This window comes from Gracilinanus agilis, chromosome 1 (assembly GCF_016433145.1).
Source record: "Gracilinanus agilis isolate LMUSP501 chromosome 1, AgileGrace, whole genome shotgun sequence".
Taxonomy (NCBI): Eukaryota; Metazoa; Chordata; class Mammalia; order Didelphimorphia; family Didelphidae; genus Gracilinanus; species Gracilinanus agilis.
The window spans coordinates 77,586,473-77,602,140 of record NC_058130.1 but is presented as its reverse complement, the minus strand read 5'-3'; the positions used below and the strand labels follow the sequence as shown (position 1 = coordinate 77,602,140).

Genomic DNA, 15,668 nt, shown 5'->3' with positions numbered 1-15,668 from the left:
GTTAATATATATATAGAACTACCCTGGTCACTAAGATAACCAGCTATGAGTTTTTTTCAAATTCCATGTTTATTTTAACAACTCCATCAGGGCCATATCCTTATTCCTATTCTCTACATATAATTGAGTATTTTGAAAAGTAAAAATTATACATGTCCTTATTAGGTTTCTCTAGCCATAAGACATTAAACCTATTTTTAAGAATTGACTGGGTTCAGACAGTCACACAGGTGGGGTTTGATCATCACTTCATAATTTCAGAGGTGTGGAGCTGTTGTGAAAGTGAAGTGATATAACAGAACTTCAAAATATAGATTATTCTCTTTTTTTCCTCTTTTAATAAACCACCACCAGTCCATTTCAAAGGTTTTTCCATCCAAAAAGTATAACTTTTCTAAGTTTTACTTTCTTGTTTTTAAAAATAAAATTTATTTTAAAAGAAACCAACAGAGGCCAGATCATCTTGAAAGAATTCCTCAAAGTAGGAACTCTTTGGTTTTAACTCTTAGAATAGTCAGAATCTAATATTATCACAACTACTCAGAAAATCTTTTGAGTTCTTGTAGCTAATATTGCTTTTTTGAATGAAATTTATGTTATAGTCCTACTTAAAGTATCATAGAGAAAAGGGAAAGGAACAAGCCTTTACCATCCTGCTTAAAGTACCACAATAATTTTTCTTAATCACTAGGTCTCCCCTATGACATTCAAGATAAATGTGTACTAGCCATTCATGGCCCACTATTTGTCATCACAAGAGCTTTGACCTACTCCATTTCTGACCTAGACCAGTTCACCCCTCCTAAGGCAGACTGTTGATCCACTGCTCCCAAGGGCCCACCAAATTGGTTCCAGACTAATCAGACATCAATAGGTTTAGCACACTTTAGCTCAGAACTCCTGAGCTAAAGCAATCCACCAACCTCAGCCACCTTGGAGCAAGGATTACAGTAGATGCCATTGTGCCTTGCCATAACAATTTCTAAAAGGAAATTATATTGGGGTTTTCTGCAGCAGCATTATAGCCTTTTCCTCTCCCTCCAAAAGAGGGTTTTGGTACTGTATTATCTATGTTGAATATCCTCCACGCTCATTGTGCTAATCATCGCTGACTAACTTTTAGATAACTATCTTCTGGATCTTAAAAAAAAAAAAAAACTACAGTGGGGCAGCTGGGTAGCTCAGTGGATTGAGAGTCAGGCCTAGAGACGGGAGGTCCTAGGTTCAAATCTGGCCTCAGACACTTCCCAGCTGTGTGACCCTGGGCAAGTCACTTGACCCCCATTGCCTACCCTTACCAATCTTCCACCTATAAGTCAATACACAGAAGTTAAGGGTTTAAAACAAAACAAAACAAAACAAAAAAACTACATTAAAGCATTACATAATGCTTTAAATTCTGCTAATTGTTTTACCAACCCTATGACATTTTATCCTCAAAACAACCTTGGAAGTACATTTGTTATCCCCAATTTACAAATGAGGAAACTGAGCAGATAGAGGTTTAAGTTTCTTCCCCAGGATTAAAGAGCTAAACCATAAGTTTCCAAGGCTGGATTTGAACTCGGGTCTACCTGACTCCAAGTTCAAGTCCAATCACTGTACCATCTAGCTGCCTCCATGAAAACAGTCATCATGCTTTTGCTTTGCCACCATTCTCCTACTCTCATTCTGACCTAAATCATCATAAGATTAAAAATGAAAGAGACCTTCATGGTAATCTAGTTGAACCCCTTTGTAAGACTCCAAGAGTTTAAATGATTTGTCCAAAGTCACAAAGGCAGAATTAGTGGCAGAATTAGGACTTTAACTCATATCCTCTGATTCTATACTCAATACTGGTTAAACTTCATGACCAGAATTTGGGGATCAGGAGACACTTTAGAGATTTCTAGTACCATAGCTGGGGCTAAAACACCATGTTGCCTGCCACCCAGTTGGGTTTCTTGCCAGAACACAAGCCAATGGTATAAAACATTAATAAAACTCTTACCTGAAATTACTAGTTCATTTTCTGCTCTTTTCCTTCTTTTAGCAGCTCAGCTGCCAGCTCTGTAATATGTTGCCAAGCCTCCTGAATGTGGATGGACTCCACTGTGCGAGAACAGATAGCAAAGCGTAGCACAAACTTATCTTGGAGGTGACATGGGACCAAGTGGATTTTTTTGGTTTTGTTTATTCTTTCAAGAAGTGTTTCATTCAGCTCGTTAGACCCCTGGAAGAATTAAAAAGGTGAGTCATACCTTGTTGCCTTAGTACTTCAGAATTTGTCAGCTCTAGATTTTGAGGGGAAGGGGCCTCCATTAGTTATTGCTTATCTATTAACCAGTCAACAAGAAATTAAGCTTTTGTAAATGCTAGGCACTGGAGAATACAAGTTCCAAAAAATGAAATTATCCTTGCATGTAAGGAATTTTATCTAATAGGAGAGACAAATGCATATATGAGGAAATAGAGCATAAAGTTCTTAAAGACAAAGGAGTTAAATACAAGGCAGTTTGGGAGGGAGGGCACTACCAGTTGAAGAATCGGGGTAGGCTTCATGTAAAATGTTGCTCGAGTGGGATCTTAAAGGAAAAGTGGGATGATGTGAGGTATAGGTGGGTAGGAAATGTATTCCTGGTATGTGGGACAGGCAGTGCAAAAGCATATAGAATGGAAATGGAGGGTCGTACTTGAGTAAAAGAGAGAAGAACTCGAAACTACCACACCAATGCAACTACCAACAATTTGGAAATTGGTCTTGATCAAGGACACATGACAAAACTAGTGGAAATGCGCATCGGCCATGGGTGGGGGGGTGCGGGGGGGGGTTGAAGGGGAAAGGAGGAGCATGAATCATGTACCCATGTTAAAAATGAATATTAATAAATGTTTTAAAAAAAAGAGAGAAGAGTGATGGGCAAACTTTTTAAAGAGGGGGGCCAAAGGAAAGGAAATGTCATCTGTCAGTCTGTTTCTTAGGCCATTCTTTCAAAGTTTCATTGTATTGTATCCTACTCATTGTATTTGTCAGATTAGGAGTAATATCGTGGGGCCAGATAGAACATTTCAGGGGGTCGCATCTGGCCCTCAGGCCATAGTTTGCCCATCATTGGGCTAGAGTAGACCATAGAGTGCAGTGGGGGAGAAAATACAATGAGGTTGGAAAGATTCATTGGAGCATGTTATGACTAGACTTCAAAAATAAATAGAAGAGTTTATATTTCATCCTACAGGCAATAGAAAGACACTGAGGTTGATTGAGTTGGGAAATGACAAGGTCAGATCCATGCATAAGGAATTTGACAGCAAAGTAGAGGTCAGACTGGAGTGGGGAAGAGACTTGAGGCAGAGACTCTAAGAAGTTGTTGTGTTAATCTAAGAAAGAAGATGGGGGCCTGAACTGGGGTGGTAAATATGTTAGTTTAGAGAAGGAGACAGATAGGAAAGATGTAGAGATTGAGATGGCAAGATTTTGCAACTATATGTGAGATGAGAGAAAATGAATAATCAAAGGTAAGACTGGGAGCCTATGAACTGGGAAGACTGGAAGAATGCTTGTTCCTGTGACAGAAATAGGGAGGTTTGGAAGAGGGGAGAGTTTGGAGTAAAGGACAATAAGTTCATTTTTGGACATATTAAATGTGAGCTATTTCTAGTTTGAAATGTCCTATAGATAACTGGTGAAGCTGGAACTAAAGTTGTAGGGAGAAACTGGGGCTGGGCATTATCTATCTATCTATCTATCTATCTATCTATCTATCTATCTATCTATCTATCTATCTATCTATCTATCTATCTATCTATTTATTCATCCATCCATCTATCTAATCTGCATGTATGTATATTATATATGTACACATAAATTTATATCTGAGGTGACATGTGTATGATTAACATAAAAATGGTAGTTTAACTCATGAGAACTGATAAGGTTACCGAGACAGATAAAACCTTGGGAAAGATTTTCCTTGATTTGAGTACTTCTGGGTTAGCTGACTATTCTTTCATATCATGACATTAAGACATTACATCTTACCATTAACAATAGACATCTTGGGATTTCCTTAGAGTCCCAAAAGATGATCCTTGAATGGTTCAGGTAAGGTTCATGTATGTTTAGCCCTTTGACCCAAAACATAAATGAAAAAATAAAATTTGTAAAACTATTATCTTTGTAAGGGCTGAGAATTAAAGAATACAAAGGATAAGACTTTTTAAAAATGAAAAAATAGACTTTATTAAATGTGTATCTTTTAACTTAATCTACTGCTCTTCATTTTTATGTCATTGACTTGATTTTTTAGTTATTACTATTAGCTATTTAGAATGAGCAATCTCACTCGCAGTCATGTAGAACTCATAGTTCATAATTTTTCCTTTAGTGTAAGCATCACCATTTATATTTTGGGGCAATTCATAGTGTACTCTTCAAAACCATTGATTTCTTAACTTTCTTTTTTTCTTAATTATAAGAAATATTTTCATTGTGGCCCAAATACAAATAGTTGAAACTTCAGAATTATTAAGGAAAAATAATAAAGGTTCATGTGAGAGAATGTAATTGAAAGTATTTTTCAAACCTTAGCTATATAAATCTCAGATATTATTGTTATTGTCATATTGTTAATTATCTCGTAAACTAGTCTGTGTTTTGGTTTACCTCTGTACACTTGGTAATAGGTGATTCTAAGAACAATTCCAATCATAACTTTTGGTAAAATTGTTCATTTTAGTCTTCTGATGATGGTTCAAATGAGAATTTGAGGAAAGGGAGATCAGATTCGGTGGGGAAAATAAGGAAGGGGCTTATGGAACAAAGGTGATCTGAGTTGCCTCTTGAATGAAGAGAATACTGACAGGTAGAAATAAGTAAGGACTGCATATGAGCCAAGGAAGAAGACCTACAAGACTTTGGTGATGTGCTCATATTTTAATTCAGATTATAATTATACATAACTATCTTATTCAAACTACTTTTCCACATTCTAAGGGTGTGCTACATCCAGGTTGTACAAGCTCATGGAAGCTAATGTTTTCTTAAAGACAATTTTACCTTCTGTCTTAGAATAGATATTAAGTATTCGTTCCAAGGTAGAAGAGCAATAAAGACTAGGCAATTTGGGTTAAGTGACTTGCCCAGGGTCACACAGCTAGGAAGTATCTGAGGTCACATTTGAATCCAGATCCTCTGATTCCACTGTACTACCTAGCTGCCCCTAATTGTTAAATTTTCAGTGGGAGCATTTACAACTTGGAAATCAGCAAATGTTACATATAAAGGCTAGATTTATTATTTTTTATTGTCTAGACTTGAGAATATGAAAGAAAAAATGTCAATAATTCAGATTGAAATTAAAAGTGTATGCTATATATGTTCCTGACCCTTCCCCTCAGAGATCTGGCTGTGAAATATTTACCAGGACATTCTGAATCTACCAGATTGTTAACTCCTTATGGACAGATAATGTCTAGTTTCATCTCTGCATCTGCAGCCATTTAGTGCAGTGTATTCCACATAGTAGGTTTTTAAAACATATTAACGGATTAAATTAAGCCCTAGTAAAAGATTATAGGCCAAAAAATAGCTCACAGATTCAGGTAGAAGAGAAAGGGTGAAGTAGAGAGTGGTAACACTGTGTTTTACAAGGAGGAAGTAAAAAGTAATTGATTGCTTTATCTATCATTGTTTAATCTCTTTAAAACCTTTTGACTGACCAAATGTTCAAAGAATAATTGGCTCCAAAAGTTTTTCAACTGTTGCTCATTTTGTTTACCAAATTAAAAAAAAAATATTTCCTCATGTGATTTATCACTTGTTTATTTGGGTATATGTTTGGGGGGGTGGTTTTATAAGATTATTTGCTTCAAAATGAATAATATGGAAATATGTTTTGTATGATAATTAAAAATTAATTTAAAATGTTAAAATATTTCCTTCAGGGAGAGAATTGTTCCTGCAAAATGTAAAGATCTTGATTAGATGTTAATGCATCAGTTTTGCATTTTGTTTCATCTATACCAGAGAGATAAATAATAAAGGAGTATGTTCAGGTGGAGTGGAGGAAGAATGTTTTTGAACCAAATAATACTGTATAGTTTTGTGCAAGTTTGCCTCATGTCAGATCCCTGAGAAAAGTATTCAGCTACATTAGATGATTTTATTCTCAACCACCAGACCACAGGCGCGTAGGAATTAAGGTTTGTATGCTATTCCTGAAAAACTACTTTGAAAGACTTTAGAGCTATAAACATAGTTATTAAATATTATTTCAGAAGACATTGATGATGAATCATGCTTTCTTCCTCTTCGCCAAGAAATGATGGCCTACAGTTATAAAATGAGACATACATTTTCAAATATTGCAACTAACATTTTAGGTGTTACAAGATCAGCTAGTTCTAAGGAGATCTGAGCTGGTGGGCACTGATAAAAGTTAAAGCGACAGAAACACAGAGAGAGAGAGAGAGAGAGAGAGAATTACTAAAACATTTTTAAATACACTAAACAAAAAGAAATTCAGGAGGCTACGCAAACTGGATAATTTTGTTACTATCTGATTAAATTTAACACACATTTTAAAATTGTTATGCAATAGAAATTCCCAGGTTCATATACAGCCCTTTTTTTGTTAATTGCATGGAGAAATGCTTCATTGTTGATGATCAAGTTCATAATTTTAAAAAATTTTAAATTAGAAAAAACAATACTACCCCCGATTGAAATGAGATAGGAAAACTTAAATCATTCCTAAATGAGTAAAGAAAATAAATAAGTCCATCCGCTTTCTATGATGAATGTTCATGATAGAATGCCTGCATTCCCCACAGCTGGTAGACCCCATTAGAACAAGCTATGAATGAATGCCCACCTGTTCTATAGAAGAGGCTATGCCCTGAAAATAGTGTTACTTTGGGGGTCCTTTTGGCCCTGTACCTCTCCCAACCTTTCAGCAGACTTGTCAAAGTTCCCATTGTCAGGGGCTGCATGTTTAAACAAACGCAGCTCTGTTCCAAAGACCTTTTCCAAGAGCTCCATACACGACAATATATGCTGCCTCTGTTCCCACAGCAGGAGATCCTCTCTCTAATGAAAGAACCAACACAAAAGAAACTTCCTTCCTTCTTGGGCTCTGAGGAGGCTCTACTATAGCTCTCATTATCAGACATGCAGTTTGACTCCTCAATAAACAGCCAAAAGATAAATAAATAAGTAACCAAAGTCACTTAGGCAACTAAAGAGCTTGGAAAGAAATGTCTGTTAACATTCACTGTTACTGAAACAACTGGGAATGGTTTTAAAAGGCTTTAGAAAAGCTTCACTATAAAAGCTCATTTCTAAGAGCCCTTTGAGGGACCGTATCAGATGAACATAGTCTGGAAGGAACGACATCCCAATGCTCTGAACCCATTTAAAGCAATTTTCCTCCCTCTGAGTGCACACGTACTAGACCTCAGACTGCGGATTAATGAACATCTGGTTAACGGTCTTGAATGAATCATTTATTGGGTCATGAGCAATGGGTCATAGGAGTAGTGCTGAAAAAATTAAGGGAACTGGGTTCAAATTCTTGCTCTGTTATTTATTATCCAGGAGACCTAGGTAATGTCACTTGATTGTTCTAAATCTCAGTTCCTTATCCATAAAATTAAATAATCTGGAAGGTACCTTTCAACTGGGCATCCTGCAACTCAGTGCATCTTCTTTCATATGTCAATAGATCTGTGAGCTCATCTGTGGATGCTTCCTCCAGTGGTGGAGATTGTAAGAAGCCATTTCTTCTGAGCCTGTGTATTTCATGTCAGTGTTGCCCAAGATGTCTCTCCTATAGGAGGCCCACCCAGCATGGGGAGAGGGATCTTCCTCTAGATCTCTTCCTATTATGTGGAGGGTGTCAAAGGCTCTCCACAAGTTATCCCTCACTTTGATGACTTAAACTGGCTCCTTCCTTTTCCAGATATACATCACTCTTATGCCACGCTCTACTCTATTTCTGGTTCATAATTTTTTGTTGTTAATATGGTGCATCCAATTTATGCCTGCCAGGCATCTTTCCATTACTATTAGAATTGACTCTTACCATTTATTCTTCAGAAACTGTGGCAGCCTATAATTCGTAGCCATCTAGTATCACTGGGAGAATATCAATAGGTATCTGATTTAGAGAGAAATTAGCTTTATGAAATGCACTCTAAAATGTCTTTAAGATAATCTAGCCCTGATTCTTTCTGGTGCCAAGAAGTGGGATATCCAAGTGTACACCATAATCTGGATAATAAGGCATTTTTACATAATTGGGTTTCTTTCTATATGAGTAGTTGAAATATGAATAGCCTAAAATATTTTGAGTGGTTATATGGGGTTTGATGCAATTATTATGGATGTCATTTGCAAACAGGAGTATCTGGAGGACCTCACCATCTGTAGGGAATCCTTCCACCCAGATTCTGTGCTGGTTACACCTCCTTCTAGGTTGCTTTTGCTAAGAATGTGTCTTATTGTTTCATATATTCCTCGATATAAATAATCAGACTATCTCTCTGGTATCCTTCTCAGGAACTTCATATGATTTTAACCCGGGCATGAAAAACATTTTGTTTTACTGAACTAAATGCTCACATATAATGAAACAGTTACCATACTAAGATCTTGTATTATCTCTGCCATTCAGTTAATTGTACGAATATAAACATGTAATCAGCTATAGGGTAATATTTATGAAAGCCTATTTGTTCCCTTCTCACATCTTCATCAAGAATGTCCTCAATCTAGATCTAAAAACCTTATAAAGATTCTTGAAGAAATGACAAAGTAGCCATTTCATTGTCCTTATTCAGTTGTTTAGTCACGTCCAACTCTTCATGACCCCATTTGTAGTTTTCTTGGAGAAGATCATGAAGTGGTTTGCCATTTACTTGTCTGACTCCTTTTACAGATCAGGAAACTAAAGCAACCAGGGTTAAGTGAGTTGCCCAGGGACACACAGCTAGTAAGTGTCTGAGGTTAGATTTGAACTCTGGTCTCCCTGACTCCAGGCCAACATTTTCCATGCCTTTAGTATTGTCCCCTTTATCAAATAATTTGTGAATTCATCTCACAATGCCATCAAAATTGTGTCACCCTCAGCATGAAGCTCCTTAATGTTTGCTTGTTCCAGTCTAGCTTTTCTTTCCATCTTTATTTTTTTTTGTGCCATTTCTATTTTCCTAAATAGTTCTTTGAGAATTATGGTGTTAAAATCCAAATGTAGTATCCTCACTTTTTGGGAAGAAATTTCTACAGATTTCTCCCATTCACAGTTTTGTCCTTAAATGCTCTTAGGTCACTGGAATTATTAATCTGTGATCTATGAACTTGTTTATTATGTATGTATGTATATGTACATGTACATAATATATAAATATTTTATAATTTATTGTTATTTTGGTAACTATATTTCAATATACTTGTTTTCCTTTGTTGCCCTACGCATTTTATTTTATACTTTTAAAAATACCATTCGGAGAAGGAGTCCAAAGACCTCACCACACTGTCAGAAAGGTCAATGACACAAAAGCAACTAAGAACCCCCATGTTAGGATGATCTGGATCTGTTCCTTGTTGTCACAGGTTTACATTGGTTTAATTTCCTTGGTACAGGATAGTAGTCTTGGTCAGGATTCTTTTATTAACTTCACTTTTGAGGGAAGAGCACCAGCTTATTTGAGTATTTCCATTTTGAACCGTTTTAATTTAATGATGTATCTTCTGATTATTATTTCTTCTAATTTAATATTGATTTTGATCTTTGCTTAAACAAGTAAAAGTTCTGACTAGACAATGTCAGTTGATTTAAAAATGATTCCCACATTGATAAAGTCTTTTCTTGCAAAAAAAATGGTTAATTTAATTTGATATGGTATTATTTAGCCCTTCATTATATCTAATGCCTCCTGATTCTTTTCTTAAAGAAAATATTCACAGAACAGAGTCCTAAGACTTCTCTTTAGTATTTGAGCCATTAACCCAAAAAATGATTTTGGCTGACCTGACATTTTTGACTGATGACATCAGTTAAAGCAAGTTGAAAATTACATTGGTGGCCTAAAACCCCTCTACTGCAATGGATAATTCATGTGTTGTTTTTACTAAAAGTGGTTGTCAGAGTGATAAAGAGAAAATGAGTCCCAACGAACATAATCCTAACTAGTGCAGAGTTAAATGGAGCTTTGCCTTCAGGTGTTAAATTTAGAGGGTATCAGTTTTAGAGAATGCTGTCAGGAGTTGCATTCCTATAATAGCACATAAATAATAGCATTGAACACCTAAGAAGAATAAGTAGTTAAATTGAAAAGATACCAGATCATTTGCTAGGAGAACTAACATCTGCCCCATGATGCTTCTTTCTCTGCACTCTATTCAGAGATCTCCCCAGAAGCAACCTCACACTAGCATGGTGCCCCAGAGCCTCTGTTCCCCCCCCCCCCCCACAACTGAATCCTGTGATGGATTGCCCCCCTCCTAACTGAGAGCAAGCCTTCTGTCATTTGTCCCAGGAGAAGTTTGTGAGACAGTTTGGGAGGGGGAAAAAGTTCTAATTATGACTCTGGCAAGACAAATAATATTTTGGGTTCTGGAAAAGAACTTTAAACAAGCCACACAAGCCAGATCAAATAGCAGTACTATAATAAAGAATTCTAATATTTGAATTTAAATAGCTATCAAAGATCTTATATACTACAGCTAGGTCTTGCAGTCTGATTAAAAAAGAAACAAGTAAATTTAAATTATTCTAATATTTGAATTAAGGGGCTAACAAAGACCTTATATAGTATATCTGTGTCAAGCAGTTGAAAAAAGATTAAATTAAAATTATTCTAAATTATAAATAAAAGTATAAAATGATTTTAAAAGAAACAATTGAATTCTGATGGTTGAGAGTCTTATAAATGCTCTTCTGCTCCATGAAGTCCATAACTGAGTCTTTTCTTATTTTTGTATCCCCAGTACCTTAAACATTGTAGTGCTTAATAAAAGTTTGGGGAATTGAATTGAGTTGAAAGAAGATTGCCCTTGGCCCACCTGAAAGTATAAGATTGAAACATTACTGCCAATATTTACTATGGTGTCTACTCTGTGATGGGAACTTGGTTGGGCACTAGGGAAGCAATGCATTATTAGGCAGAAGGAGTTTCTAGTCTCATCTAGAACATAAAGAATATCCATCCTAATTTTAGGCAGCATTTTGTTGTTGGTTGGTGATATCTGAGACCTGAGAGCATGGGAAGAAATCCAAATGTGAAAATTCCAGGGAGAACTCTTTGTACTGAGCCTAAGATTTAATATACATACTAGTGGAGAAAAGTCAAAAGTTCATTTCTTTGGGCTCTAAAGATATTATTTAGTGCACTAGAGAAACTATAGCAGGAATTTGATAAAGCCAAATCAAAGTGGCTGGGGAAAGCCAATTGTTAAAATTTCAGTATGAGCATTTACATCCTGGAAATCATCAAATACTACAAATATGGACTTATTTTTTTAATTGCCTAGACTTGAGAAAGTGATGGGGAAAATGTTAATAATGCAGATTAAACTTAAAAGTGTGTTGGTTATTAAACTGGTTATTAAACATTTATCAACATATTCTTGCACCATAGGTTAGGTTAAACCCCAAATATCAAAGGACGGATTACTTATCTCATACTAATATTTAGAGTAATCCTAAAAGAGCAATTTCTTGATTTCACTTACTCTCAAAGGCCTGACTTACTAAAATTAAAGTCATCTAAAAATATCTAAAAAAGATTTCTGCTTTATTTGTTCTTGTGCCTTATTTCTTTTATCATGTCCAAAAAAGAAAAGGAAAAAAAGTTTTAAAGTTTAAAAAAATGATTTAAATTTACCTTTATTCGGAAGCACACCAGCCCCAGGACAACTTCGGCACAGATCTCAAATCGGGAATCCTGGCGCACCAAAGATTCAAACTCGTGTGAGAGTTTTACATGCTTGAAAGAGAAAAAGATTACTGAATTGAATTCTGAATTCTAACATAACCTACAAGTATTCATTACTCCTTAAGTTCTAATACACTGCTGATTTTGCAATTTACTTTATCCAAAGAACTAGTTATTCTTACAAATAAGGAAAGAATCTTTCACTATTAGTTATTAAAATCACAGAATATCCGAGTTGGAAGGAACCTTGGAGACCATGTAGCCCAACTTACATCTGAAAAAAGTCCCCACTATATCATCCCCAACGAATGGTCTTCAGAAACAATTCTAAACCATGAATCCTGTTAATGTGACTATTGTTTTTCCATTTTTTAAGTGTAAATAATTTCAGAATATGCATAGCAATGAAACATGTAAAACAATTAGGCACAACCCTAAAAGTAATTCTCCCCAAGGTAATTCTGGGAATTGTGTATTAACTAATGGTATACATTCTTAAGTGGGCATGATTCCAGTAAAAACCACCTTCAACAATTAGATATTTTATAAAACTCAAAATCTTATGAAAATTATTTATTGTTTATTTAAAAAACTGTTTGGACTTTCCATGTTGTAGTTATTTAGGTATGGCAACAATCAAAGAATAATTTGTATAATTCTCCACAACTTTACACCTCAGTTTCCTTATCTATACTTTGAAAAGATTCCATTAGTGAAATCTATGATTCTGTGATCTGAATATGTAGTTTGGTTGGCAGGAAGATAACTTCTTGGTCTCAGTTGCCCTCATTGGTAAAAGATGGGGTGGTACTTGATGACTTCTAGACCTCTCTGATTCCTCTCGCCTCTAAATCTATGATTCTCTGAGTACTGAAGAAGTTTTGTTTTTAATATCAAGCAGTTGCCAGTCATATCACTAGAGGGCACCAAATGATTTGCAACTGATAGATTTGATCATGGAATATTTGCCAGATACACTGTTTCATTTTTTCTGCTTCCGCAACCTTTTCCTTGTGTGAATCAAGACTGGAACACAGGTTAATGAATATGTGTTTATAAATATATCTGTATAATGATTCAATTATATTCATAATATTATATTTTACAAAAATAAACACACATATATAATGATTCAAAGTGAAATACTAAGGGGAGTTGGTTGAGCTTGAGGTCCACTTCCTTTCCTAGAACCACTTCCCTTCCCTCTATTATCTCTCCATGTTCTTTTCAAACTCTTCTTCTATTGCCCCCATTCTTCTAAGCTTTCTCACTCTACTCATGCTACCCTTCCCTAAAGAGTACACAGTTGGTCTATGTGCACTGAATTTAAGGACAGCATGCACAAAATCTAAAATGAGGTCAATGCTATGACCTAAAGAACACTTGGAAAGAAAAGGGCTGTGAAAAAAAAAAAAAACTGTTGACTTAAACACAATAATGGGTCAGCAAGTCTGGGCAACAAATCATAGTTTCAAGTTTGTTCGTTCTAATTTCTAAAATTTCTGACAATCATTTTTACTATTCCATTAAATAGGAATATTCTAAAAAATATGTTGACAGGAGAGAAAATGTGGGGCTTATTAGGACTGAAATAATTATGGAATTGGAAGCTTATCAGAAAGACTAATTTTCTCCATGATTAGTGTGGCTCCATATAGACTAACTGTCTAATTGAAATGAGACAACCTATATGTGGTTTTCATTCAGAAATGAGTAAATATGGATAAATTAAAGATTTTTTTTTATTTTGAGAATAGATCATTATGAATTTAACAAATGTTATCCTGCTTTAAATCTAATGCCTATGCCTCTTTTCAAATTTGCTGGCCCTAATCATCTAAACATTTACAAGATCAGAGACCCACATAAAATATATTATAGATTTTTAAAATTTTGTAATATTTTATTCTACAATCATTTCATTTTTTATTGTATAATTATTTTATTTTATTTTAAACCATAACTTTAGAGTCAGAAAGATCCTTAAAGACCATCTATTCTCACCACTAAGTGAAGAAACTATGACTCAAGAAGTTAAGTGACTTACTTAAAGTCACAAAGGTAATTGGATACTGAGTTGAGATTCAAACTGGGGTTTTCTAAATTGTGTTCTCTTTCTACTGCATTGTGCTATGTTACCTCCTCTCTGTAATTTGGTAGAAGAGAATATTAAGGAAGGAAACTAAGAACAGCATATGTCCTTTCTGGCAAAGAGATTTTCTCTACCACATAGGACTTCATTCTATATGTGTATGTCTATATATGTATTTGGGTATACATGTAACATTATACACTTGTATATGTTTTTATAGAATGCATATCTATGTTTTATATCCTATTAACTTAAGGAAAAGATTCATGGATGAGTGGTTCTCAAGCCTTCTTTTTTGTATGTTCTGAGTAGAATAACACACCTAGGGACTGGGCATTGGTGCACCAATCCCAACCTTCAGCATCCCTGAAGGAACAGACCCTCCATTTGCCATTCATCCTCCAGGTACTCTGCCACCGTGTTAGGGAAGTATGTCAGTATTTGAGCAACAATGTGTTACAAGAGTGGAAAAATCCTTGGACCTAGAAGTCAGAAAGCTTGAATTTGAGTCCCAGCTCTGCCATTTCCTAGTCTTGTGATGTTGGGTTAATCACTTAACATGAAGCCTTGTTTTTTGTTCGTTTGTCAAATAGATGATAATAATAGTTGTATTTCTTATATAGCTACAATATCATGTTGTGTAGATTTTTATTATAGACTGTAAATTTAGAGCTAAATAGTCAGTCCATGAATTTCTGGGGATACAAAAAGAAGCAAAAGTGTCTGGCCTCAAGGAATGGGAAGAAAGAAATAAGGATACTGTCCTGAGGGGCAGCAGACCTCAAAGCCACAAAGACCTGGTTCTGTCATAACCTGGCTGTGCCGCTCTGGACAAGGCACTTAATGTCCTAGTTGCCCAGCTAACTCTGTAAGGCTGTAAGTTGCAGAAGATTTGCTCATCAGAGGCAGCACCGGGGAATGGACAAAGCATTGGACTCATCAGAAAGACCTCGATTGCCTTAGATATTTATTAACCGGCTGGTCCTAGGCAAATCGCCTCACTTCTCTTGGTTTCCTCATCTATAAAATGAGTTGGGGTTGTGTCCCCTGACCTCAAAGCTTCCTTCCAACTCTAAAATGATCTGATGATTCTATCATCTGCTTTGGTAGAGGCATTTTTCTCAATGGGAGATTCTTTTTTTTCATTTAATAATTTTTATTTTTTAACATGGTTACATTATTCATGCTCTTACTTTCCCCTTCAACCCCCCAAGGTCCCCCCCATAGCCGATGTGCATTTCCACTGGTTTTAACATGTGTCATTGGGGAGATTCTTACATTAATGAAATCATAGATCTAGTTCCAAAAAAAATACTTATAAACCCAAATTATTTTTAAATATGTCAGGTACTATGAACTATTACTATCATGAGTTCCATCATAGCATTTTTTTTAAATATTAAAATGATTAAATGAGAGGGGCAGCTGAGTGGCTCAGTAGATTGAGAGTCAGGCCTAGAGATGGGAGTTCTTAGGTTCAAATCTGACCTTAGACACTTCCTAGCTGTGTAACCCTGGGCAAGTCACTTAACCCCAATTGCCTAGCCCTTCCCACTCTTCTGCTTTAGAAACAATACACATTATTGATTCTAAGATGGAAGGTTTAAAAAAATGTTTAAATGAAATTCATGATTTCTCATGGGATTGGCTTAAATAAAAA

The 15,668-nt window shown here is 35.5% G+C and overlaps 1 protein-coding gene across 2 annotated transcripts in view; it reads right to left on the bottom strand.

The window, feature by feature from the left end:
* Nucleotides 1-15,668, bottom strand: part of DDC (dopa decarboxylase) — a 121,634-nt gene that overhangs the window by 17,312 nt on the left and 88,654 nt on the right. For both annotated transcript variants that reach the window (XM_044671546.1, XM_044671537.1), the window contains exons 13-14: nt 11,866-11,967; nt 1,994-2,215 (exon numbers count right to left, since the gene is read on the bottom strand). In XM_044671546.1, the coding sequence (XP_044527481.1) occupies nt 2,003-2,215; nt 11,866-11,967 (315 nt within the window). In that variant the 3' untranslated portion in view covers nt 1,994-2,002. The remainder of the gene's footprint in view (nt 1-1,993; nt 2,216-11,865; nt 11,968-15,668) is intronic.